At 44.3% G+C, this 24,785-nt stretch overlaps 2 protein-coding genes across 5 annotated transcripts in view; both read left to right on the top strand.

The window, feature by feature from the left end:
* exoc3l2b (exocyst complex component 3-like 2b) overlaps positions 1-7,065 on the top strand; it is a 41,145-nt gene extending 34,080 nt beyond the window's left edge. The window contains exons 11-13 of one of the 2 annotated variants that reach the window (XM_031790529.1): positions 140-295; positions 1,158-1,279; positions 5,451-7,056. In XM_031790529.1, coding sequence (XP_031646389.1) covers positions 140-295; positions 1,158-1,279; positions 5,451-5,733 — 561 coding nt within the window. In that variant the 3' untranslated portion in view covers positions 5,734-7,056. Of the gene's footprint in view, positions 1-139; positions 296-1,157; positions 1,280-5,450 lie in introns of both variants that reach the window. The other variant, XM_031790530.1, reaches the window with a different exon arrangement.
* A 1,762-nt stretch (positions 7,066-8,827) lies between these two features.
* On the top strand, positions 8,828-24,573 carry LOC109905494 (tubulin-specific chaperone cofactor E-like protein). Of its 3 annotated transcripts, none has more exons than XM_031790532.1 (10): positions 8,828-8,919; positions 13,875-13,993; positions 14,941-15,005; positions 17,870-18,103; positions 18,225-18,364; positions 18,560-18,741; positions 19,022-19,278; positions 19,574-19,700; positions 20,455-20,571; positions 20,835-24,573. In XM_031790532.1, exons 2-10 carry the CDS (start codon positions 13,989-13,991, stop codon positions 21,217-21,219), a joined length of 1,512 nt encoding a protein of 503 aa, XP_031646392.1. In that variant the 5' UTR covers positions 8,828-8,919; positions 13,875-13,988; the 3' UTR covers positions 21,220-24,573. The 3 variants fall into 3 exon arrangements, with proteins under 3 accessions (XP_031646392.1, XP_020358479.1, XP_020358478.1); XM_020502890.2 differs by having other exon boundaries at positions 8,829-8,919; positions 17,866-18,103; XM_020502889.1 differs by having other exon boundaries at positions 8,829-8,919; positions 17,930-18,103.
* The last annotated feature ends 212 nt before the right edge of the window (positions 24,574-24,785 follow it).

The raw sequence follows: 24,785 nt of genomic DNA on the forward strand, positions 1-24,785 counted from the left end.
GGTCCTCTGGCACAATGTACACTAATAACTCAAAGTTCTGGTACTGTATTTAATTCTAAGCAACATGTTTTGTTTTTTTATCGATTGACTGAATTGGTTGATAGAATGGATGAATCAATCTTTCTCCTTGTTCTCCCAGGTCCTGGTGGGAGAGGTGCATAGAAGGGTTCTGATGGAATACCTGCGCTCCATCATGAGGGGGAGGATCATCTGCACGTCACTCAGAATGAGGAAGAGGATGGCGGGGCGACTGCGCGACGAGGGCAAGCAGATCGAAGTGCTCTTCAAAGATCTGGTGAGCCATTCTAGAACAACTGTATTAGAGAAGCGTAGTCAGAGCAACAGTGCTGCCTGTGACATGAAGCAATGAACAGTGTGTGTGTGTGTGAGTGTGTGTGTTTGCACTCACGAGTGTGTGCTCATTAATCACGTTTGACTGGTATGTGGCCTGTCTGTGAGGGTTACTGAAACAACTCCGGATGAGTTCAAACAAAGGAGACAAGTGAAGAATGGATACTGTAGCCGAGATAGAGATGGATGATCAGACAGGTCGTATGCACAAGTGGGCAATCACCTCACCCCAGCCCACTCCCTATCCTTCCCCTGTGGCGTCCGCCCCTTGCTCTAGATAAAACATCCGTTTGTCACCTCTCTGGACAACAGGATAGCGTTGTTTACAGACGAGTGGTCTGGCATCCTGCCCTGGGCTTTAGAAGCCCTGACCGGCCTTTCGGGTCGAGTGGAGGACCAGGATGGACCTCTGGTCGACCACACGGTTTAGTCTTCTCAGTATAGCAGGGTCCCTATGATGCTCAGGTGATTGAGTTTGCACGCTCAGTACTGTCGCTGTACTTCTAACCTTGGTGTTTTGGGTCTATGTTATCTGATGGTTCCCTCTAGTCAAACGAATGTGTGAACATCACCAATCTAGTTGTAACCATTAAGACTTGAAACCACGTAATCTAGTTCTGGGTTTAATCCGTTGCCAAGGTTTTAAATTCAAAGGCTTTGAGTCAGAGAATAGCCAGTTGACCTGTCATGAGCTGCAGAGGTATTTGAACATGAATAGCCCTGTTTAGACGGTTGTATCCTCATCTGTGCTGTGTAGAGGATCTGTTCTGATCACATCTCTCTCTCTCTCTATCTCTCCCCTTTAGGAATCGCCCTCCTCCTGGCTGGACAGTGCTATCCCACACCTCTCTGAGATCATCCTCCTGGAAGACATCCCCTCCATCCAAATGGAGGTGGGGGTCCTGGTGAGGGAGTTCCCAGACATTCGGTAAGGAACACGGGAGGCAGCGATCACCTATGGGGAATGACAGTCATATTTTCAGGACTTCCATCGAGCCACACGATCACCAACATTTCCAAAAGCTCAGGTTGACTGAAACACCCCAAAACAAACATGGCTACTGTTCTGTCTTGATTGTGGATGGCAAATGAGGGACTTGTTAAAAGCAAACAAGAGCTGAGTCGTTTCCTTATTTTTATGGGGAGCTGTTTGGCTGTCGCTGGCGCACATGAAAGGATGGGGGGGGGGGGGGGTCTTGTCCGTTTGTCCGTCTCGGGTCCTGGGCGAAGACGAAGCAAAAACACGGACTTCCTGCCCAGGCGTGACATGGTAGCTGTGTAGCATAACCTGGCGTTGGCAGCCGGCTACTAAAGAGTCCCGTAGGAACACACAGGCGTGAGGAGGCAGTCCTCAATGGAATCTTTTTCTAAATTAAGATTTGTCTCCATCCTTAACTCATAACAGACCCACATGTATTGTTTGGAATCTTGACTGGGATCTGGTGAATGCTAACCGTTGCCCTCTGGGTTCTCCCAGTTCCTTTTGAAAACAGGAACTGTAACGTACAATCCTAGTCTCATACTATCCTGTATACTATGTAGAATAATACCCTCATTGGGTTTATGGCATCATTCGCTCCAAAGACCAATTGCAATCAACTGGTTTCATGTAACTGCTAGTTAAGCCTCCGTAGTAGCTAACAGGAAAATAAAGTTTAAATTCAGGTTTCCCGGAAGCCAAGAAGCCCACCACTTTATCGTTGTATTCTTTTGGGTGATAGTCACTGGTCGTGGTGGGAATTGGGTTTAGGCTCCATCATCAAAATCAAATCAAGTGTTATTGGTCACATACACATATTTTGCAGATGCTATCGTGGTTGTAGAGAAATGCTAATGTTCCTAGCTTCAACTGTGCAGTAATACCTAACAATACAAAAAAACACACGCAAATCCCCCCCAAAATTAAGGAAGGAATTGAGAAATATTAGACGAGCAATGTCGCTGTCCGGAATATACAGTGCCTTGCGAAAGTATTCGGCCCCCTTGAACTTTGCGACCTTTTGCCACATTTCAGGCTTCAAACATAAAGATATAAAACTGTATTTTTTTGTGAAGAATCAACAACAAGTGGGACACAATCATGAAGTGGAACGACATTTATTGGATATTTCAAACTTTTTTAACAAATCAAAAACTGAAAAATTGGGCGTGCAAAATTATTCAGCCCCTTTACTTTCAGTGCAGCAAACTCTCTCCAGAAGTTCAGTGAGGATCTCTGAATGATCCAATGTTGACCTAAATGACTAATGATGATAAATACAATCCACCTGTGTGTAATCAAGTCTCCGTATAAATGCACCTGCACTGTGATAGTCTCAGAGGTCCGTTAAAAGCGCAGAGAGCATCATGAAGAACAAGGAACACACCAGGCAGGTCCGAGATACTTTTGTGAAGAAGTTTAAAGTCGGATTTGGATACAAAAAGATTTCCCAAGCTTTAAACATCCCAAGGAGCACTGTGCAAGCGATAATATTGAAATGGAAGGAGTATCAGACCACTGCAAATCTACCAAGACCTGGCCGTCCCTCTAAACTTTCAGCTCATACAAGGAGAAGACTGATCAGAGATGCAGCCAAGAGGCCCATGATCACTCTGGATGAACTGCAGAGATCTACAGCTGAGGTGGGAGACTCTGTCCATAGGACAACAATCAGTCGTATATTGTACAAATCTGGCCTTTATGGAAGAGTGGCAAGAAGAAAGCAATTTCTTAAAGATATCCATAAAAAGTGTTGTTTAAAGTTTGCCACAAGCCACCTGGGAGACACACCAAACATGTGGAAGAAGGTGCTCTGGTCAGATGAAACCAAAATTGAGCTTTTTGGCAACAATGCAAAACGTTATGTTTGGCGTAAAAGCAACACAGCTCATCACCCTGAACACACCATCCACACTGTCAAACATGGTGGTGGCAGCATCATGGTTTGGGCCTGCTTTTCTTCAGCAGGGACAGGGAAGATGGTTAAAATTGATGGGAAGATGGATGGAGCCAAATACAGGACCATTCTGGAAGAAAACCTGATGGAGTCTGCAAAAGACCTGAGACTGGGACGGAGATTTGTCTTCCAACAAGACAATGATCCAAAACATAAAGCAAAATCTACAATGGAATGGTTCAAAAATAAACATATCCAGGTGTTAGAATGGCCAAGTCAAAGTCCAGACCTGAATCCAATCGAGAATCTGTGGAAAGAACTGAAAACTGCTGTTCACAAATGCTCTCCATCCAACCTCACTGAGCTCGAGCTGTTTTGCAAGGAGGAATGGGAAAAAATTTCAGTCTCTCGATGTGCAAAACTGATAGGGACATACCCCAAGCGACTTACAGCTGTAATCGCAGCAAAAGGTGGCGCAACAAAGTATTAACTTAAGCCCCCTGAATAATTTTGCACGCCCAATTTTTCAGTTTTTGATTTGTTAAAAAGTTTGAAATATCCAATAAATGTCGTTCCACTTCATGATTGTGTCCCACTTGTTGTTGATTCTTCACAAAAAAATACAGTTTTATATCTTTATGTTTGAAGCCTGAAATGTGGCAAAAGGTCGCAAAGTTCAAGGGGGCCGAATACTTTCGCAAGGCACTGTAAATATAAATGTATATGATAGTGTTTGTAGACAATATGGACAGTATATTAATAGAAAAGGTATGTACAGCAGTAGTTATATAGGATGAGCCTTGACTAGAATACAGTATATACATATGAAGTGGGTAAAACAGTATGTAAATATTGTTAAAGTGACCAATGTTCAATGACTATGTACATAGGGCAGCAGTGTCTAAGGTGCAGGGTTGAGTACGGGTGGTAGCCGATAAGTAGCAGTGACTAAAGTTCAGGGCAGGGTATTGGGCGGAGGCCGGCTAGTGGTGAATACTTAACAGTCTGATGGCCTGGAGATAGAAGATGGACTGTCTCCGCCTTCTAGATGGTAGCAGGGGTGAACAGGCCATGGCTCGGGTGGCTGATGTCCTTGTTGATTTTCTTGACCTTCCTGTGACACTGGGTGCTGTAGATGTCCTGGAAGGCAGGAAGTGTGCCCCCGGTAATGCGTTGGACTGACTTCACTACCCTCTGGAGAGCCCTGTGGTTGTGGATGGTACAGTTGCCATACCAGGCGGTGATACAGCCCGACAGGATGCTCTCAATGGTGCATCTGTAGAATTTCTTCAACCTCTTGAAGTTGAAGACGCACTGTTGCGCCTTCTTCACCACACTTTCTGTGTGGATGGACAATTTCAGGTGGTCAGTGATGTGCCTGCCGAGGAACTTGAAGCGTTTCACCCTCTCCACTGCGGCCCTGTCAATGTGGATGGGGGCGTGCTCCCTCTGCTGTCTCCTGAAGTCCACGATTATCTCCTTCATTTTGCACCATTTTGCCAGGGCCCTCATTTCCTCCCTGTAGGCTGTCTCATCATTGTTGGAAATCAGGCTCAACACTTTTGTGTCGTCTGCAAACTTGATGGTTGACTTGGAGACATGCGCGACCACGCAGTCATGGGTGAACAGGAAGTACAGGAGGGGCTGAGCACGCACCCTTGTGGCGCCCCCGTGTTGAGGATCAGCGTAGCGGAGGTGTTGTTGCTTATTTTCACCACCTGGGGTCGGCCCGTCAGGAAGTCCAGGACCCAGTTGCATAGGGAGGGTTTCAGACCCAGGCCCCCAAACTTAGTGATTAGCATGGAGGGCACTATGGTGTTGAAGGTAGTGGGTCTAGGGTGTCAGGTAAGGTGGAGTTACTACCGTCCTAGGGCTAGGGCTGCTTTTAGTCTTCAGAGCTGGTTGTCATTCAGCCTCGTGCTGCTGCTCAGCTTGTGTCGCCACAGACAGGAAGCAGCATCAGAGCAGCTCCTGCTTTCCTGCAGGGAGACTTGCATGATACACTCTACACTCTTCCTGCAGGGAGACTTCCAGAGGCCAAGGTGTCGAATCGAAGGACAGTCAGGCACCCTCGAACAGGGACAGATGATACACTCTTCTCAATTCAACTCAATCTTTATTGGCTAGATGTGGCCTATATGACATCTTTGTTGCATATCAATTTTTATTGGTAGATCAAAACATGAACTAGACTAAGCCCTCTTTCTCCTCTTCTGTTTGCAGGAAGAAACATGTGTCGGCCATCTTGAACATCCGGGGGATGACTCGGCAGACGGAGCGCCAGGAGATCCTGAATATCGTGAAGGACATTGAGAACAGTGACACACTGACACGGCTGTCCCGCGACCGTGCCCTCTTCTCCGAGGTGCCCGTCACATCTGAGGTGCACTGCCTGAACTTGGGCCTGAGCCGCATCGCCCTCACTGCCTCCTCCTGCTTCTCCAGCCTGAGACCACGCCGTACCAAGAGGGCCCCGGTCAGAGAGGCGTACGACGACATGCTCTAACGGCCCCAACCGCTCTGGAAACGTTCTGATGACTCAAGCAGACAGAGAGCTGTTTAACAGCAAGTCACAATGGAGCTTGTTGTCAAGTTCTGCACATGGTGCCGATACCAGGGGCATACAGCACAACACATTGAGGAAGTGGAACAACACATGGAAAGAATAGCCATGTTGTGACCTTTCACAGCCACCTAGATAAAGAAAGTGTGACGGCTGTTTCCCTTGTGAGCGATATGCCTAGTCCTTGCTCATCTAGAGAAAGACTGGGGAAGAGCTTCCATAAGTGCAAATTTAAAAAGACCAATTTAAGCGAACTTTGAGGACTTGAATCTCTGTGGTTTGTTGGTATTGACTCCTTTTGACAAAGGGCAGTGGAAAGAGACACAAGCAACATATTGGGGAAGATTCTTAATGCTGCACATACTGTATGTGACTATGAGGGTTACATAGGAACTATGGTTTAAATCAGTACTACTGATAAAGAGCACTGTTTGGAAAAAATAAATCAAAATGTCACATATAATCCCATAACGTGCTGACATTGATATGGGTAAAGTTGGAGTCTGTTTTATAGTTGCACACAATAAAGGCTCGATTTAAGGTACTACATCATTTTTATTATCTATCATCTCTGTGCTGATTTTCATTGTATTTAAAATAAAAGATTCATAGTTTATTTTCACTTTGTGATATACAGTATATGGGCTAATGTATGTTGAGCAACTCAAGAGATGATTGAAGCCTGTGTGAATGGATGACATCATAACAAGCCTATTTATGTACCAAGCAATGAACGTATTTATTGTCGTGTGGTTTGATTGTCTTGTAATCAATGTCAAACTCTAAATCCCAGTCAAACGAATGTATAGTCATTTCAAGCATGTGTTTTCTCCAGGTTTTGTCAAATGCTGAGACCCTGACTAAAATAATCTGACAGCCATCATTGAAGATTAAGACAAAGATTATTTTCAGATGTGTACTTTTACCTCTGTAAATTAAACAGTTAATAATTACTGTTATTCATGATTGTTGATCATTTAAATATTGTAATCCTCAGATAATTAGATTGATACTTAGATTGTTAGTCATGATTGATGCACCTTTTTATTTTATTTTAATTAGCTGTATTATTATTATTTTTTACCAACAAGCAGAAATTGTAGACTGAGACTACTCCACCTGTTATTTGGTCACACACTGATTTAAAACGTTTCATCGGTTCACCCTGCCTGTGATGTTCCATAATTGAACAGCTGGATGCAGTAATCAATCTACCTTGAAATTGTACATAAATCATTGAATTAAATGAGAATAAACGACAACAGAGATCAAATATTTTGGCTTTGTTTTAAATGACCATTAAGGATGGGATATTGATGGGACCTCACTCCCAAATCATCTCAGTGTTTTGAAGGGCCTGCTGTTCACTTTCCTTTATTTCATTGACGAGAGGGCGTTAAACCAATCATGAAACTTTTTCATTGACAGAGCTGAGCTGACAACTCCTGGGTAACCAACCTGAATGGAAAACAAGGTTCACAGACAGATCTTACCATGCACTGTCTGGATGGAGTCATCTGCCGTAGCTGTTTTCTGGCACCTAACTACAGGGTCAGAAAGCAATAGCACAACTGTTGTGTGTAGGTCTGCATCTATTTGTGTTTTACAATGCTATTTCTTTCTGTTTTGTTTTCCACCCATCCACCCAAAGAGTCCCCAGGGGTGTTAAGGAGACGAGACTCAAGCTTGGTTTCCGAAAGAAAACAGCAGGGGGGGTCATATGGGTATGTGGTGTATTTGGGCAACGTGGAAAAAGTGCTTGGTCGGTTCAGGAGTATAGGACTTCTAATAATGCTTACAGAGAAGCTATTTTTCAGTAAACAGAGCTTTCCTGTTGTCCAACTAGGTGGCAAAATAAAATGTTTAGTTGAGCCAAATGTACACCACTCAGTGGGAGAAAACGTCCTGTAGTCGTTTATTCCCAAGAAGCTTTTCTGTTACACTTTCATGTAAGGTAACAACAGTGATTTACCTTAACAAAAACTAAATCAACAGCAACCATTTGAGCCTGCAGTGTGTTTAGTACACAGTGGTGGCCCTCCAGGCCCTGGCTCTCTTCTACTCCACCAGGGTGTTCAATCTTCTCTCTGAGCATTTTGTATTATTCTTTACATAAATCCGAGACACTCCATTTAGTACGATATGCTTCGTTTCACATGGGGTGTAGTAATTTGTGGAATTCCATCATCCATTTCATATGATATGTTACAAATTACAATTCGTATGATATGTTACGATTTTGCTAAAGTAAAAAATGTTACGAATTTGCAAAACCTACAATATGTTACGAATAGTTAGGGTTAGGGTTAGCTAACATGCTAAGTAGGTGTAAAGTAGCTAAAAAGTATTAAACAGTTGAAAAGTTGGTCAAATTTGAACATGCACCCTTTGGGTTGCTAGACGTTTGCGTTATACATCCACCCCGACCAACCATCCTCCTTTCAATTTTTACCTCAAGTAGCCATCTGCCTTATTTAACCATACCAAAAATAACATACAGTATCAAAACTAATATGCTAATTTGAGTGCCGCGAATATACATTTACTATGTTACGTCTAGTATGAAACTAGGCTGGGATGTTCAGTACAGATGGCGCCAGTACAGTGACAGTAGAGACAGCGCCTCTTCGGATTGAACCAAAACAACAAGCTTCTCTACCAGGAGAGTGCGGTGCAGGACAGGGCAAGACGGTGATTGCCAGTCAGGGGAATTTCAGTGACACTTGTCATGAACAAGTGAATGTACTAGCTTTTGCCCAGTCAAAGTCATCAAACTTCATTCATAATTTGTATTTGTATACAACAGCAAGAAGAGAAGGAAGTATATCCCTGAACACATTTTAGCAGAGATAGATGCAACATATTTCGTCAGCAAACTGATTGTCAAGCCTTTCCATCATTACCAGTGTTAAATCTAGTCAGCTATAGTAGCATTACCTATGACTGTAAATGGGTTATTATTACCAATTATGTATTCAAAGACATGTAGTATACTGTTCAAAGCTGCGCATCCACGATCTAAGGAAAATATCCAGACTTTTCATTAAGTCACGTCATTTCCGGGATGAGAGGGGGGGCAATGACAGCTGGATCAACAACAAGACATTTACACAGAGTAGGTCAATAAAGGTGAGTTTGGAAATGCGAAAATATTACATGTATGTCTATTGCTTTTGGATTATATCTAGCTAATGCAATCGTATTATGACAATAGTATTTGTGTCATGTTGATGCATTGTCTTTACATTGGGTCATTCAATGATGCTGAGTGTGGAGTCTGGACCAGTCTGACCATTCGTAGAGGAGAAGATGCAATGTAACGTTTTGGTTAGCTGATCTAGTTTGCTAATCGTACTAATGTAATCGTAATAAATTGTCAGATTGCAAACCACTGATCCTGCAGATAACTAGCAGGTGAAATCTACAGTCAAATTGTACAGAATGATTATGTGTAACGTTTATGAAATAACATTGTAATCATCCTCGACGTTTATCCTAGCTATAAAATACGTTTCACGCTTGACATCTTTATTTTCTAACGTAGCGTTTTCCGTTCACGGTTCTTGTTTCGTGTTCTTTTTCGTGCTCGAGTCCATCTGCACGTAATTGTCCCTGGTATGATTGGAATATAATTAGCTAGCTCTCTGCAGTACTCATTATGTACATTTGCTGTACTGTAGTACTAGCTAGTATATAAAATAATTAATTTGAGAAAAAAATTAGCTAGATAGCTATTCTCACAGAATGAGTGACAGGTATTTGGCATGGATTGCACAAACATAATGTTTGGCTTGACAATGACAGAAATGTAATTGGCAATAGCACAAACAGATCTGAGACCAGACAAACTATTCTCCCAACCTATCTTATGACCATAGCTTTTTCAGATATGTTCAGATATGTCATTTGGTCCTTCTATTCCCTCTATTTTGAAGCTAACAGCACCATATTATGGACAGTTTATGTGCCACTTGATATTCATCAGAGCCAAGCTATTCATAAAACATGATCAAATGTCAGTGACATCACCTAGGCCAGGTTTCCCAACTGGCTGGTCATTTTATTTGGCCCCTCAATTTTTCTGTGCAAAATGTCCAACAATTTTTTCCAATGTTGGACATAAAAGACTGAAAGTACCAGCAAATCAGCCCAGAGTGATTTTAATTTTGTAAATCTGTTCCAAAGTATTTCCATGCATAATAGAGAGATACAGCATGTGATTGTATGCAAGGTTTGAAACGATTATGTTTTAGTTGTGACGCACTTAGGCGTAGTGGGTGCGGAGTCAGGCGCAGAAGGTACAGAACAATGCTTTAATCTCCGGCACAGAGAAAATAGTACACGCCAATACAGGGCGCACATAAACGACCGGCCCAAATCCAGGACCTAACCAGTCCGGAGAAAAACAAAACTGGTGTAACCAAGTGTAAGACAGGTGTAAACAGGTGTAAGACAAAACCAACAGAAAAGGGATGTAAACTGGCTAACATAGTGCTTCAGCACCTGACGATAACAAACAGTATGCCTACAACTGAGTAACAAGCATTATAACTGGCAGCTAGTAGACCGGTGACGATGACCGCCGAGCACCGCCCGAACAGGAAGAGGAGCCACCTTCGGAGCGGAGGGGCAGGTTTCGGGTCGAGAGCCAGACCCTGTCCCCCGGTGCGAACACGGGGGCCTCACTGCGGTGGCGGTCAGCGCTCCTCTTCTGCCATCCACCGGCTTGCTTGAGTGATTCCTGGACGGCCCTCCAGGTCTCCTTAGAGCGCTGCACCCATTCTTCCACCGCAGGAGCCTTGATCTGACTCTGATGCCATGGTGCTAGGACCGGCTGGTAGCCCAACACGCATTGAAATGGTGACACGTTCGTGGAGGAGTGGCGGAGTGAGTTCTGGGCCAACTCCGCCCATGGGACGTACCTCGCCCATTCTCCTGGTCGGTCCTGGCAATACGACCGGCAGAAACCTACCCACCTCCTGGTTCACTCTCTCCACCTGCCCATTACTCTCGGGGTGATATCCAGAGGTCAAGCTGACCGAAACCCCCAGACGCTCCATAAACGCCCTCCACACTCGGGATGTGAACTGGGGACCCCGATCAGAGACGATGTCCTCCAGCACCTCGTAGTGCCGGAAGAAGTGGGTAAATAGGGCCTCCGCAGTCTGTAGGGCCGTAGGGAGACCGGGCAATGGGAGGAGACGGCAGGACTTAGAAAACCGATCCACAACAACCAGGATCGTGGTGTTCCCCTGAGACGGGGGAAGATCGGTAAGGAAGTCCACTGACAGGTGAGACCATGGCCGTTGTGGAATGGGGAGGGGCTGTAACTTCCCTCTAGGCAGGTGCCTAGGAGCCTTACACCGAACAGGAAGAGACATAGAAGCTCACGTCCCTAACTACGGCTCCAACCCCAGCCTCGGACGCGTCCACCTCCACTATGAACGCTTAAGTGTGGTCCGGGTGCACCAGCACGGGAGCATCAGTGAACAGCGCCTACAACCGACTAAAGGCTCTGTCCGCCTCTGCCGACCACCATAAACGCGCCGGCCCCCACTTCAGCAGTGAGGTAATGGGAGCCGCCACCTGGCCAAAACCCTGGATAAACCTCCTGTAGTAATTGGCAAACCCTAAAAACCGCTGCACCTCCTTTACCATGGTTGGAGTCGGCCAATTACGCACGGCCTTAACGCGGTCACACTCCATCACCAGCCCCAAGGTGGAAATGCAATAACCCAGGAAGGAGACGGCTTGTTTGGAGAACACACACTTCTCAGCCTTAACGTATAGGTCATGCTCCAGCAGTCGACCAAGCACCTTGTTCACCAGAGACACACGCGCGGCGCGTGTGGCAGAATTGATCAGGATATCATCGATGTATACCACCACGCCATGCCCGTGCAGGTCCCTGAGAATCTCGTCTACAAAGGATTAAAAGACGGCTGGAGCATTCTTTAACCCATACGTCATGACAAGGTACTCATAATGGCCAGATGTGGTACTAAACGCGATTTTCCACTCACCTCCCTCCCGAATACGCACCAGATTATACTTCTGAGGTCCAGTTTCGTGAAAAAACGTGCTCCGTGAAATGATTCCACCGCCGTAGCGATGATGCAGACCGCCCTCCTTTTTTCACAAAAAAAAGAAACTCGAGGAGACGGGTGACGTGGAGGGCCGAATGTTCCCCTGTCCCAGAGTTTCCGTGACATAGGTCTTCATAGCCAACGTCTCCTCCTGTGACAATGGGTACACGTGACTCCTGGGAAGCACAGCGTTTACCTGGAGGTTTATCGCACAATCACCCTGTCGATGAGGTGGTCATTTGGTCGCCCTCTTCTTACAGAAGGCGATAGCCAAATCAGCATACTCAGAGGGAATGCGCACAGTGGAAACCTGGCCTGGACTCTCAACCGACGTGGCACCGATGGAAACTCCCATACACCTACCTGAACACTCCTCTGACCACCCCTGGAGAGCCCCGGGTTTCCACAAAATCCTGGGATTGTGACTGGCCAGCCAGGGAACCCCCAGCACCACTGGAAACGCAGGTGAATCGATAAGGAACAGACTAATCTGCTCCCTATGATCCCCCTGCGTTACCATGTCCAGTGGAACCGTGGCCTCCCTGGCCAGCCCTGACCCTAACGGTCGGCTATCTAAGGAGTGCATGGGGAAGGGTGGATCTATCGGCACCAGCGGAATCCCCAGCTCACGGGCGAGTCCGCGATCCATAAAGTTCCCAGCTGCGCCTGAATCGACTAGCGCCTTATGCCGGAGAGAGGGAGAAAATTAAAGAAAATAAATAAATACAAACATGTGACCAACAGGGGGCTCTGGGTGAGTTTGATGCTGACTCACATGGGGTGACCGAGAAGTGTTCTGCCTGCCCTCTCGACTCCCAGATGGGCTCCTCCAGCACCGGTCGGAAGTGTGTCCTTTCCGACCACAGCTGGTGCAGGAGGAGCCTCCTCCTCCGGTACCCCTCGATGCGGCCCCCCCTAACTCCATAGGTATGGGAGCGGGAGGGCCAGGAGGTGGAACTGACAGGACCCTTTCTGAACGCCCGCGGGCAGCTAGCAGATTGTCCAGCCGGATTGACATGTTTATGAGTCCTGCGCGCTCCTCGTCTCCTGCCTAAGGTGGAATAGCCCTGGCACCCAGCTGCCTCTCCATTGTACTCCCTCGGGGGCGCAAGAGGTAGTGCGCTGGAGCCGGGCGCCGCCGGAGGAGTAAGTTGACTCGTCGGAGGAGCTGGAGGTGAGGTGGGGAGACCACTCCTCTCCCATCGGTCCATTCGCTCCATCATCTGCTCCATCGCCGACCCAATTTGATGGAGGATGGACGTATGATGGAGGACGCGCTCCTCCATCGATGGAAGGGGGGTGGACGCTGCTCCTGCTGACTCCATTCGATGGTGCGGGCTTCTGTGACGCACTTAGGCGTAGTGGGTGCGGAGTCAGGCGCAGAAGGTACAGAACAATGCTTTAATCTCCGGCACAGAGAAAATAGTACACGCCAATAGAGGGCGCACATAAACGACCGGCCCAAAACCAGGACCTAACCAGTCCAGAGAAAAACTAAACTGAAACGCACTACCACACACAAACACAGAGGGGAAAATAATCCCGCACAAAGAGCAGGCGGGCCTTACCGGCTTAAATAGCCCAACTAAAAACCTAAACAAGAAACAGGTGTAACCAATAAGACAAAACCAATAGAAAAGTAGACTGTTTTGTTTTTCACTGTCTAGGGGTTTTGTAGGTTTATGGGGTCGTTTACTATCTAGGTGTTTATGTATGTCTAATGGTTGCCTAGATTGGTTCTCAATTAGAGTCAGCTGTTTTTCGTTGTCTCTAATTGGGAACCATATTTAGGCAGCCATCTTCTTTGGGTATTTCGTGGGTTATTGTCTATGTGATGTTGCATGTTTGCACTCAGTTTTGATAGCGGTCACGGTCGTCTTGTTATTTTGTTTGTTTAGTGTACTTCGTGTTTTTTCTTCTTTCATTAAAAAATATGTATTCACATCACGCTGCGCTTTGGTCTCCTCACTACGACAATATGGTTTGTTTTGATTCCAGTGTCTACTCTCACGTGGTGCCTGCGTGTCCCTCCTGTTCACCTAGCAGCCCCTCACTGGAGAGAAGTCTGAAGGAGGAGGGCTCAGCCTCTCTTCCCCTGCCCAGCCAGCCACTATGGAGTAAGCATTGAGACTGATAGAGATATCATCTTTATAAATGTCCCATTATGGCGTCTGTGTGCGCACAGGCAGCGCCATCACAGAGTTCAAGGAGCCAGATGTTTCATCAGCTGTATCAATCAAATATGGGTGAGGACAGGAAGCCCAGTGGTCGGCAGTGGGAGAGCATGGACCGAGATGGAACCGGACCGACATTCTGCTGATTTTCTCATTGAAGAAAAGCCCAATCTCAATACAGTTTAAAGTTCACCTAAACTAGAATCCGTTGTGAACAGAGTGCACTAAGCTTTGTAGACTTGACCCTTTGATAAAAATAAAAAATGGCATTGTTTACAAGGAGTGCAATGGCAAATTGAGTTATTGCACACTGTTCAAAGGAGGTGTTCCCTAATGGAAATATGCAAATAAATGATTGATTGCGTCAATAGGATCTCTCTAGCTCGTGCTTGGCTCTGCCCACCTCCTTGCTTGTTCTGCCCACTATGCTTAATTTGCTCCCATTGGAAATTTGATTTTGGGTTAGTTATAAATATCTTTGGTTCCACTGAGGCATCTCTATTTTGAAGTAGTCCATTTTGGCAAAAAAAACTGAAAGGGTGCATACTGCCACCTAGAGTGTGTTTTTGAATGAACAGGTGTAAATCCAACGTTTAGCGATTTACTGCCGCCTACAGTTATGGAATGTTTGCTCACAAGTATAATCCCGATGACCTGGATACAATCATGTGATCCTTCCTTAACCCATATGAAGTCCCACCCAGTTGACTACTTTAAAATGGTGTAAGCACTCAATAGCACTGTCCATGCCAAAACAGGTTTATCCCATCTAGAGTCAAACTATGGGAGTAAGAGAGATTTGTACTTCCTTTTATACTAATTTTACTTGCAAGTCCGTCCCACCAGCACATGACTGGTCCTTAATTCCAAAAACTGTGTTCCTCTGACAGGCCTTCTCTGCAGAAACCCACAATGAGCTGTGATAGTGGACTGGTGGACAGGAACATTGCTGGAGGTAAGACACTTAGCCTACAGAGCACACTTGTTCCTGTATTGTCATTGTACTTTATACTACTACTAATTGTTTTCCTCACACTCATGTATGTTAAGGACATAATTTTAATCATATTAGTCAATAGCCTAGTAATAACACCGTGTCAGTTTTGTACAATGATAAGTATATTATGGATACTGTAATCTATAATTTCCTTTTATGGTTGTTGTAATATAACAGATATATAGGAACATTCCACTGTTTAAGAACACGTCATCATAGGGAATATTTCTATAGCATTTCATTGCCGTTCTCTTGTAATTATCAACATGACACTGGAAATAAAACATTTACACGCAGTGACGACCATAAACACGGACTTAGAAACAATGAGTATACAACAGGAGTTGAAATAAATAAGCACAAGTGGGAAAGGGTTTACTGTGACCTACACCTGCCGGTGAAGTACTTTAATTTGATACTATAACTTTCATTTCAGTAAAACCTCAACATAATTTATGTAGCCAGCAGCAGATGATGGTTTATCTAGGGCAACCTGAGAGGCGTTCAAAAATGTCTTTTGTTTTTTTCACAGTTGAATATTGTTATTTTTGTCTTTTTTGTTGTCTAAATTTCACCACTTGACAACCTCATTCATCATCTCCAGCACCACCCCATTATCAACATATTTGAAAATGACGTTTTTTATGTTTTGTAGTCAAACACTACTAACATTTGCCTGGTCATAGTTGTTTAAAATCACATGATGCACACCAGATGATGTCATCAGTGTTTCCGGATTATGACAAACTTTGCCTGCTCAGTTGGTTAAACATGAAATATTATGGCCAAAGAGCAGAAGTCTATCCACTTTTTCAATTCATAAATTTTTGGTCTCGAGTACATAAAAAGAGAATCATCGGGAGAGGCCTACCCTTTCCTCAGGCGTTCAGAGGGCTTTAAAGTTTAAATGGCAAAGTCTCACTGCGTTTTACTGATAAGGACTTTAGGACAGACGACTCCCTCTGTCACTCCCTTCTTTAGTATTATCACTGAGGCTCCCTTTCCCTCTTAAAGGGAAATACATATTGAAATACCAATAATTATGCTCTGTCTGTTTTGTTTCCAAGGCATTTATATCAAGCAGCATCAACTGACTGACCATGTAAAATAGTAACTGTTTTAAAAAATAAATAAAAATAAAACCTTTATTTAACTAGGCAAGTCGGTTAAGAACAAATGATTATTTACAATGACGGCCTACAGGGATACAGTGGGTTAACTGCCTTGTTCAGGGCCAGAATGACAGATTTTTACCTTGTCAACTCAGGGATTCTATCCAGCAACCTTTCGGTTACTGGCCCAGCACTCTAACCACTAGGCTACCTGCCACCCCATAATCGAGTTGATCTAATCTGTTAACATGCCTGATTGAAATACTGTAGCTGAAAATGGAATGTGTCGTATGTGACTAGCATACTTTTCAGTGAAGACTGGTATGTATTGTAAAGTGCATTCGGAAAGTATAGAAACCGCTATTCTTAAATGTATTATATCATTTTTTTTCATCATCAATCTACACACAATACCCCATAATGACAAAGCGAAAACAGGTTTTTAGAAATGTTTGCAAATGTTTAAATATAAAAAACAGAAATACCTTATATTACATAAGTATTCAGACCCTTTGCTACGGGACTTGAAATTGAGCTCAGGTGCATCCTGTTTCCATTGATCATCCTTGAGATGTTTCTACAACTTGATTGGAGTCCACCTGTGGTAAATTCAATTGATTGAGCATGATTTGGAAAGGCACACACCTGTCTATATAAGGTCCCACAGCTGACAGTGCATGTCAGAACAAAAACCAAGCCATGAGGTCGAAGGAATTGTCCGTAGAGCTCTGAGACAGGATTGTGTCGAGTGGCCAGACGGAAGCCACTCCTCAGTAAAAGGAACATGACAGTCCACTTGGAGTTTGCCACCTAACTCTCAGACCATGAGAAACAAGATTCTCGGGCCTGATGAAACCAATATTGAACTATTTGGCCTGAATGCCAAGTGTCATGTTTGGAGGAAACCTTGCAACATTCCTACGGTGAAGCATGGTGGTGGCATCATCATGCTGTGGGGATGTTTTTCAGTGGCAGGGACTGGGAGACTAGGGAAAGATGAACGATGAGCAAAGTACAGAGAGATCCTTAATGAAAACCTGCTCCAGAGCACTCAGGACCTCAGACTGGGGTGAAGGTTCACCTTCCAACAGGACAACGACCCTAAGCACAAAGCCAAGACAGTGCATGGGTGGCTTCTGAACAAGTCTTTGAATGTCTTTGAGTGGCCCCGCCAGAGCCCGGACTTGAACCAGATCAAAAATCTCTGGAGAGACCTGAAAATAGCTGTGCAGCGATGCTCCCCATCCAACCTGACAGAGCTTGAGAGGATCTGCAGAGAAGAATGGGAGAAACTCCCCAAATACAGGTGTGCCAACCTTGTAGTATGATACCCAAGAAGACTCGAGGCTGTAATCACTGCCGAAGGTGCTTCAACAAAGTACTCAGTAAAGGGTCTAACTACTTATGTAAATGTGATATTTCAGTTTTGAATTTTTTATATAATACAATGTCTAAACCTGTTTTTGCTTTGTCATTATGGGGTATTGTGTGTATATTGATGAAAAACAACAATTCAATTCATTTTAGAATAAGGCTATAACGTAACAAAATGTGGAAAAAGTCAAGGTCTGAATACTTTCCGAATGCACTGTATGACCATAACTGTTTAGAAGGGGAAATGGGTCAGGCTAATGTCAGTGATGGCCGAGCCCCTCCGAGGGATTGGATGTGGGCGTGAAGGTGAATGACTTCCACTATTGTCTCAGCCAGCTGACCCTGCCAAGCTAACCTCTATGAGTGTTTGGCTCTTTTACCACTTCGGCGACCCAGCCGACCCAGACGGGATGTGGGACAGTGGGGCCGTGGATCCACCCGAGGAGGAGGGCCGCACCTTCATGCAGGTTCTCAGCGAGAAGTACAGCCCGGAGAACTTCCCGTACCGCCGAGGGCCCGGCATGGGCGTGGTGGTAGTGCCAACTCTCCCACAAGGCTCACCCATGAAAGGTGAGGTCTTCAATATGATCCATCCACAGTTTTACCCATTTGAACCCTGTTTTATTTTGATGATTGAGCGGTGGTATAGATAGGCCTGGTTTCCTCACGTTATTCTGCTCTCTCTCTCCAGATCGTTTGAACCTTCCCAGTGTGCTTGTCCTGGCTGGCTGTGGAATCAGCCATGCGGGAGAGCAGAGAGAGATCGCAGCCTTCTGTGCCCACGTGATGGAGCTTGACTTGTCCCACAACAAGCTCCAGGACTGGCATGAGGTGGGTAGGCTCAACTAGGGTACTCTGCCAAGATGGGAAACATTGAGTACAAGAATTGGGTACATTTCATATTAACTTTGTACAAGAATTCCTCTACCAGTATGCAATCTCACCCATATCCTTGTAGCTATTTACATGTATGCATGAATCATTATATTGAGGATGTCACACTAAGTTTGAAGCCACTCCTTTCAGATCAGTAAGATTGTGTCAAACATCCCCAACCTGGACTTCCTCAACCTGAGCTCCAACCCGCTAAGTGAGGTTGTCTTGGAGCCTAGCGGTGCTAAGGCCTTTGCCCGAGTCCGACGCCTGGTCCTCAACAACACTCAAGTGTCCTGGAACACGGTGCTCGTACTAACACGGGAGATGCCTGAGTAAGATAAACCTTGATGCTACACTGCTATTGAACACCTTTAAAAAAAAATCAAAGGCAACTTCTGATTGTTCACTTCTCAAGAGAGAGAAATGTGTTTTCCCAAGCCAGTGAGAGGGATTTTGTGTCCTTCTCGAGTATTGTGGATTGGAGAGTAGTGAGTGGTCATCTGTTATGAGGTCCAGGTTTCAGGCAGCTAACAGTACATTTCAGTAGAAGCTTTAAGAAAAGTTAATGGTCTCTATACTGAGCCTTGTGTTGCTCCCTGCCCTGCCCGCCAGGCTGGAAGAGCTGTTCCTGTGCCTTAATGAGTACACCACCGTGTCAGCCTCTACTGTGCCCTGCCCCACACTGCGCCTACTGCACATCACTGACAACAACCTGCAGGACTGGGCCGAGGTGCGCAAGATTGGCCCCATGTTCCCCGGCTTGGAAACTCTGGTCATGTCCAACTGCAACCTGAGCTCCATTCAGGACTCAGAAGAAATGCTGCGACGCCTCTTCCCCAACCTACGCAGCATCAATCTGCACAACTCAGGTATCAACCAGAGCAGAATCTATTGGGATTGTGTCCTTCACTGGAAACTGTCCTTGGACTCCTTTCAGTTCTTGAGATTGATATTTGAAGTTTACCCAACATCCTGATCGCTAATACCCCTCTACTTTCTCTGTGGTATCTATCTATCTATCTATCTATCTATCTATCTATCTAGCTAGTGTCAGAGCCGGGGCACAAATGTAAAGATCATTCTGTTTGACTGTTTATGGAAATGTGTTTAATAAGGTGTATGCGTGTGGGTGTGTGGTCACCTATGCGTCTCTGTGTGTGCCAGCTCTTAACCGATGGGAGGACATAGAGAAGCTGAACCAGTTTCCTAAACTGGAAGATGTGAGGCTGCAGGGGATTCCCTTACTGCAGATCTATACCAACACAGAGCGTCGGAGCCTCATGGTATCACAGTAAGTTTCTCTGGGAGCTACTGGATGAGTGAGGCAACCACACAGACCTCAACACACAAATAGTGAAAAGATCTCATTTTTATCTGAGTACGGTTACATGCACACGATAATGTGAGAATTGTGGAATGTCAGATAAATATAATAGTTTGAATAATAATGTTTACATGCTTTACTGGAAATAACAATTTCCCTAACAACCCTGTTTCCATGGACACATCTGAAATCAGGCTGCCTGATTTCACTCTGCACTCTGATAAGTGCAGAACATCGCCAATTGAAATAAACATTCTACCACAGCAACCATGTTGTTTTTGGGAAGCAATTCTCATCCGAGGGTCAGACATGTACATTTTGTATGTGAAAACTACTTCTAAGACGGATACGTTAATTTGTTCCGAACTCACCTCACTCGCTCTGATGCGGGAGACTCACTCTGCTGGTGCTGGCACGTGTGCAGATCAAAGACACCGCTGGAACGCCAATTAAGTTGTTTATATGTCCTAATAATTTGAAAGATTATTCAGAAAAACAGGTGTATTTATCGGTGTATGCTCACTTCAATTTTGTCCATGAGCCAATTATGCTAAACAGAGTAAGGTGTTTACATGCCTACTGCCATAATCAGTTTAATATCAAATTATTCCTCTGCATGTAAACGTACTCACTGTGACATTGCGTTAACACACACACACACAATACTGCAACAGTGCCATATATCTCTAGATAGTGAAAAGCTCACCCTTTATCCTCGCAGCCTGCCCTCTGTATCTTCGCTCAATGGCAGTGTGGTGACGGATGGGGAGAGAGAGGACTCCGAGAGGTTCTTCATCCGTTACCATGTCGACTACCCAGAGGAGGAGCTACCTTACAGGTATACCACACTATGCTACTCCTTTAACTGATCCAATGAGACTGCATATATCCATTCAATAGAATTTGGCATGTACTTTACTGGCTTAATTGTAGTATCAGGTGCCTATTAAAATGTGCACATTCAAAATAAAGTCTTCATGTTCGTTAAAAATAATGACTGTAAACTCACCTAACCGTAATGTTAAATAACTTAGTCTAGATGACTGTGGTATATTTAGTATGATTGTGTGTTTCTAAACCCGTCTATACCTGCCATTCTAGGTACCACTGCCTGGTGACCAAATACGGGAAGCTGGAACCCTTGGCTGAGATCGACCTTCGACCCCGCTGCCACGCCAAGGTGGAGGTGCACTGCGAGGACAAGGTGGCGGAGGTGAGTATCCGCCTGGACCAGACTGTGGCTGAGCTGAAGAAACAGCTGAGGACAGTCGTGCAGCTGTCGGCCAATCAGATGCGTCTTTACTACATCGACAAGGAGTGTGTCTTTGGGCCGGAGGAGATGAAGTACCACACCAGAGCCCTCCACTCCTACAGTATCCAGGACGGGGACGAACTCCTGGTGGTGCCTAAAGCTGGCCGGGGGACTACCACCACTGCCAAACCACTATCAAACCTTAACTCCAAAACCTTAACTCCCCCGCCATAGAAATAGAATTACTAGAACGGTCCACCTATCATGGCACATTGATTTGAAGGGGGCGCAGTTCTAGTAATTATATTTCTATGCTCATACCCTTTCCCATCCTAATCATGTCTGAAGAGCTCCCTGCACCCCTCCTTTCGCCCGTCCTATGTTCTACATTCAGTGTGGGACACACTATCAGGAATAACAGCGACTCTGACTGATTCTGACTGGCTTTGTTGTTTCACCTCACTGCACCACACATGCACACACACACCAACTAATCACAACAAATGTGTCTTGTATGCTGCCCTCTAAAGGTGTGCATATTCTGTGTGACTGAGTCCCCTCTTCGTATTGGTGTAGCACCTCTGCCCTTGACTCCTAAAAAGGTATTATCTTCAGGGGAGGAGCACAGGAGATATTGCAGAGTACAACCAGTGTATCTTTTATCTTTAAAACAATCAATCTCCCCTTTGCATACCCTGTGGTATGCAGAGAATGTTGATGAAAGGATATGGTATACTGCTGTGCCACAGACTCTGTTTTGAGTGTACTAGGGTGACTGTACTGTAGCTAATGGAAGTCTTCATTGCGCTGTGTCATTCCACTTCCTCACAAGACCGAGCCATAGTTTTTGATGGGTTATTCTAAGTTAGGTTTAGTTATTCTAAGTAGTGTTCAGTGAGATTAGTATTTTTGGAGGATACTTCTTATTCAAACTCAAATCACCTTGAGTTTTCAAAATTGGCTTTCTTTGGCCAGTTGTACCGTAGTGTTTTTAGGCTATTGATGCCTCTGGCTGAAAAAAATGGATGTACCATATAGTGCTGCATGACAATGTCCTTTGCGAAGTATGTTTTTATGTAGTGTGTGTGTTCAGTTTTTTTGCATTCGTGTGGATCCTTCCACTGTCGGGGACCGTCAGTACATGTTAGGTCTAGGTTACGTTTGAACACCTATTAACACGTTTGCTTCTGTGCCAGAGCCACAGTATTTTAGGTCTATTGCAGACAAGAGGCTTTGTGTGTTCACCAAAGATTTGTATGAACTACTATTCATTGCATTGTTAATGCATTTTCCTTGCGTGTAGAGGCTCATGCTTGGTGTTATTTTTGTCATCGCGAGGGCGAAGGTCACTAGGTCAGTAGCTGGGACAGTAGAACTAAGGCATTGCTTGGTACTTCACAGCTGAGGGGCACCGCCACTTTAAATCCCAATTTCCACGCTGCTTGTTTCCCTGGAATTTACAGAATTGGTTAGCTTTATGTCATTGTCTGATTTGGAAGACAGTAAAGTATTGGAAGATGCACTTAGCAGAGTTAGACCTCTCAAAAGATTGAACGTTAGACCATAGCAATATATTTTATACTGCTTGTTGTATTTATTTTGCCATTGCATAGTAATACGCAGTAAGGGTCCATTAGGCCTAATCTTTTTATGTGGCCTAGACCGCTTCCCTTGGTTAGTGAACCCATGCTTTAATGGAGTCAGCATGCACTGGCAGGCACACTTAATGCACGAATGTTACGACTGAGAGGGGCACTGTGTAAAGGGATAAAGATGGAATGAAATATAAAGGAATAAAACATTCATTTGAATCTGGAGTCGTGGCTCCATGTACATTTAGATAATGCCATAGGCCTAGATGTAATGGCTTCCGATGGTTTCGGAAGTAATGTTTTAGTGTAGGCAGTAGGCACCACTGCTTAGTGTGATAATTGAGAGTGGCACAGTACAGTAATTTAAAGGAAAATTGAATCCGCTATTGGCACGCGACAGTCATCTGAGCCTGTAACCATTGCTTCCTGGGCGTGCAGTTCTTACTGTCATGTTTTTGTTTCACTTTCATCAGCTTTGCACATTTGAAGGATTCTGAATCAAGTGATCAACTTAAATCTGCTAGAGTTTGACATGTTTGAAGTGCAAAAATGTGTAATACATTTTGATGGATTTATTTTTGTGTGATGTGCTTTCCCTAGTAGTGTCAGCACACACTGAATTGGTGCACTAGTTACGTTCAGGATCGGTATGTTTTAGTGTGAAGGATCTGTCTTTGATATATTCCATGTCACCACCTCACTCTTGTCTGGCTTTAATAGCCAATGCTTTAGAATTCATTCATGTGTTATTTGCTCTGGAGTAGTAAAAGTATTTATCATTGTTGTGGGTCAGTGCTTATCCTGAACTGCAAATTATTTATAAAGCCATTATGCAGGTCCACAATAATCAGGTACAGTACATATATCTCCTGCTGTTGTGTTGTAGGTATGAAACCTTCTGCTTATTCAACCTAACCCAGTGTATTCTCATCATTGTGTAAAATGTGGGAAGAAGAAGAAAGGAATACTTAACGTAATGTACCACTTACTGTTTTATTGAAGGGAATGGGTTTACGTGTGGCAAAATAATCTGAACATTTCAGCCATTACAGGCTAGGTAAACTGGGCAGCTAGCTACATCGACATTAGCGTGATGCTAAACACCTGATATATGTCTGTTCCATGAGTTCAACCAGTATAGAGACTGTTTTCTGATTGTCTGCCTCCTGGATGTAACAGTGCTGTACAAATGTGCTTACTACAGTACATGCAAATGTTTAGAAAAGGTATATCTGTGTGGCATAAATATAAGTATGGATCATTCAATGATGGCTTTATGAGTTTACATGATCGAATGCAACTTGAATGGTAAATGAGCAGACGGATGTAATTCCTCTGAACTCCATATTACTTACCTGTGTAGAGAAAGATGCATACAAAAATAAACAGTAGTGTTCTTTCTACAGTGCAGCATTCAATTATTCTACTGTTGCTTTGATTGTGAGATGTTGGAAGACATAGACAAGATCAATGCAGTCATTGCTATCAGCCTCCGTTTTGTAAGGCTGGCTTATTATGAAGCTGTCTGTGGTATTGTTTCCCGTCCCTGTTATTTTATTTTCCATTGCATTGGTGGAAGTTACAAAACAACTGGCCCCATTTCAGCACAAATACAGTTGCAGCACTATAAATCCAAATCAATTCTTTTTTTTTTTATGGCATGGGACTTATAGAGGTGCTGCTATAATAATGTTAAAGATTATGCTGGCTTCTAAACCATTATTTTCATAAGAGGCAGGGCAGGTGATAAAACATTCAATGACACAGATTGTAGATTAATTATTTGTATTATGTGAATTATCTGTGTGTCCCCCTGCTGAATTACAAAAAAAGACAATTGGTCGCTGCAGTGTGAGTAGCTAGAATGCAAATAACTAAATTATTCTCATCAGCTTTGGTAGCTGTGAAACAAACTAAAGGTATTGTAACCAAGGGACACACATGCTCCTTTTAATTTAACTCATTGACTCTTGCATTAAACATGTATTAAATATTGTATGGTGTTGGGTGTGTGAATTGTGGTATTACTGAATTCCAAATCAAACATTTTGAAGTGTCAACCACTATCCTTAGCCATGACATATATGAAAATATCTGCGTGGTTATGTGACCAGATGGATTGTGGAAAAGCTTTGTTGTGACGTAACAGGCACTCATTATGACACAACACTGCCCTCTTCCGGAATTGTCGTTTTTCTAACTTGATTA

Source organism: Oncorhynchus kisutch, linkage group LG15 (genome assembly GCF_002021735.2).
Source record: "Oncorhynchus kisutch isolate 150728-3 linkage group LG15, Okis_V2, whole genome shotgun sequence".
Classification (NCBI taxonomy): Eukaryota; Metazoa; Chordata; class Actinopteri; order Salmoniformes; family Salmonidae; genus Oncorhynchus; species Oncorhynchus kisutch.

Bases quoted from the DNA above. Each gene is read 5' to 3' on its own strand.
- LOC109905494 (XM_031790532.1), top strand. The intron at 18,365-18,559 runs GTGGGTAGGCTC...CACTCCTTTCAG, and splicing joins AGCTCCAGGACTGGCATGAG to ATCAGTAAGATTGTGTCAAA. The intron at 19,701-20,454 runs GTAAGTTTCTCT...TTATCCTCGCAG, and splicing joins CGGAGCCTCATGGTATCACA to CCTGCCCTCTGTATCTTCGC.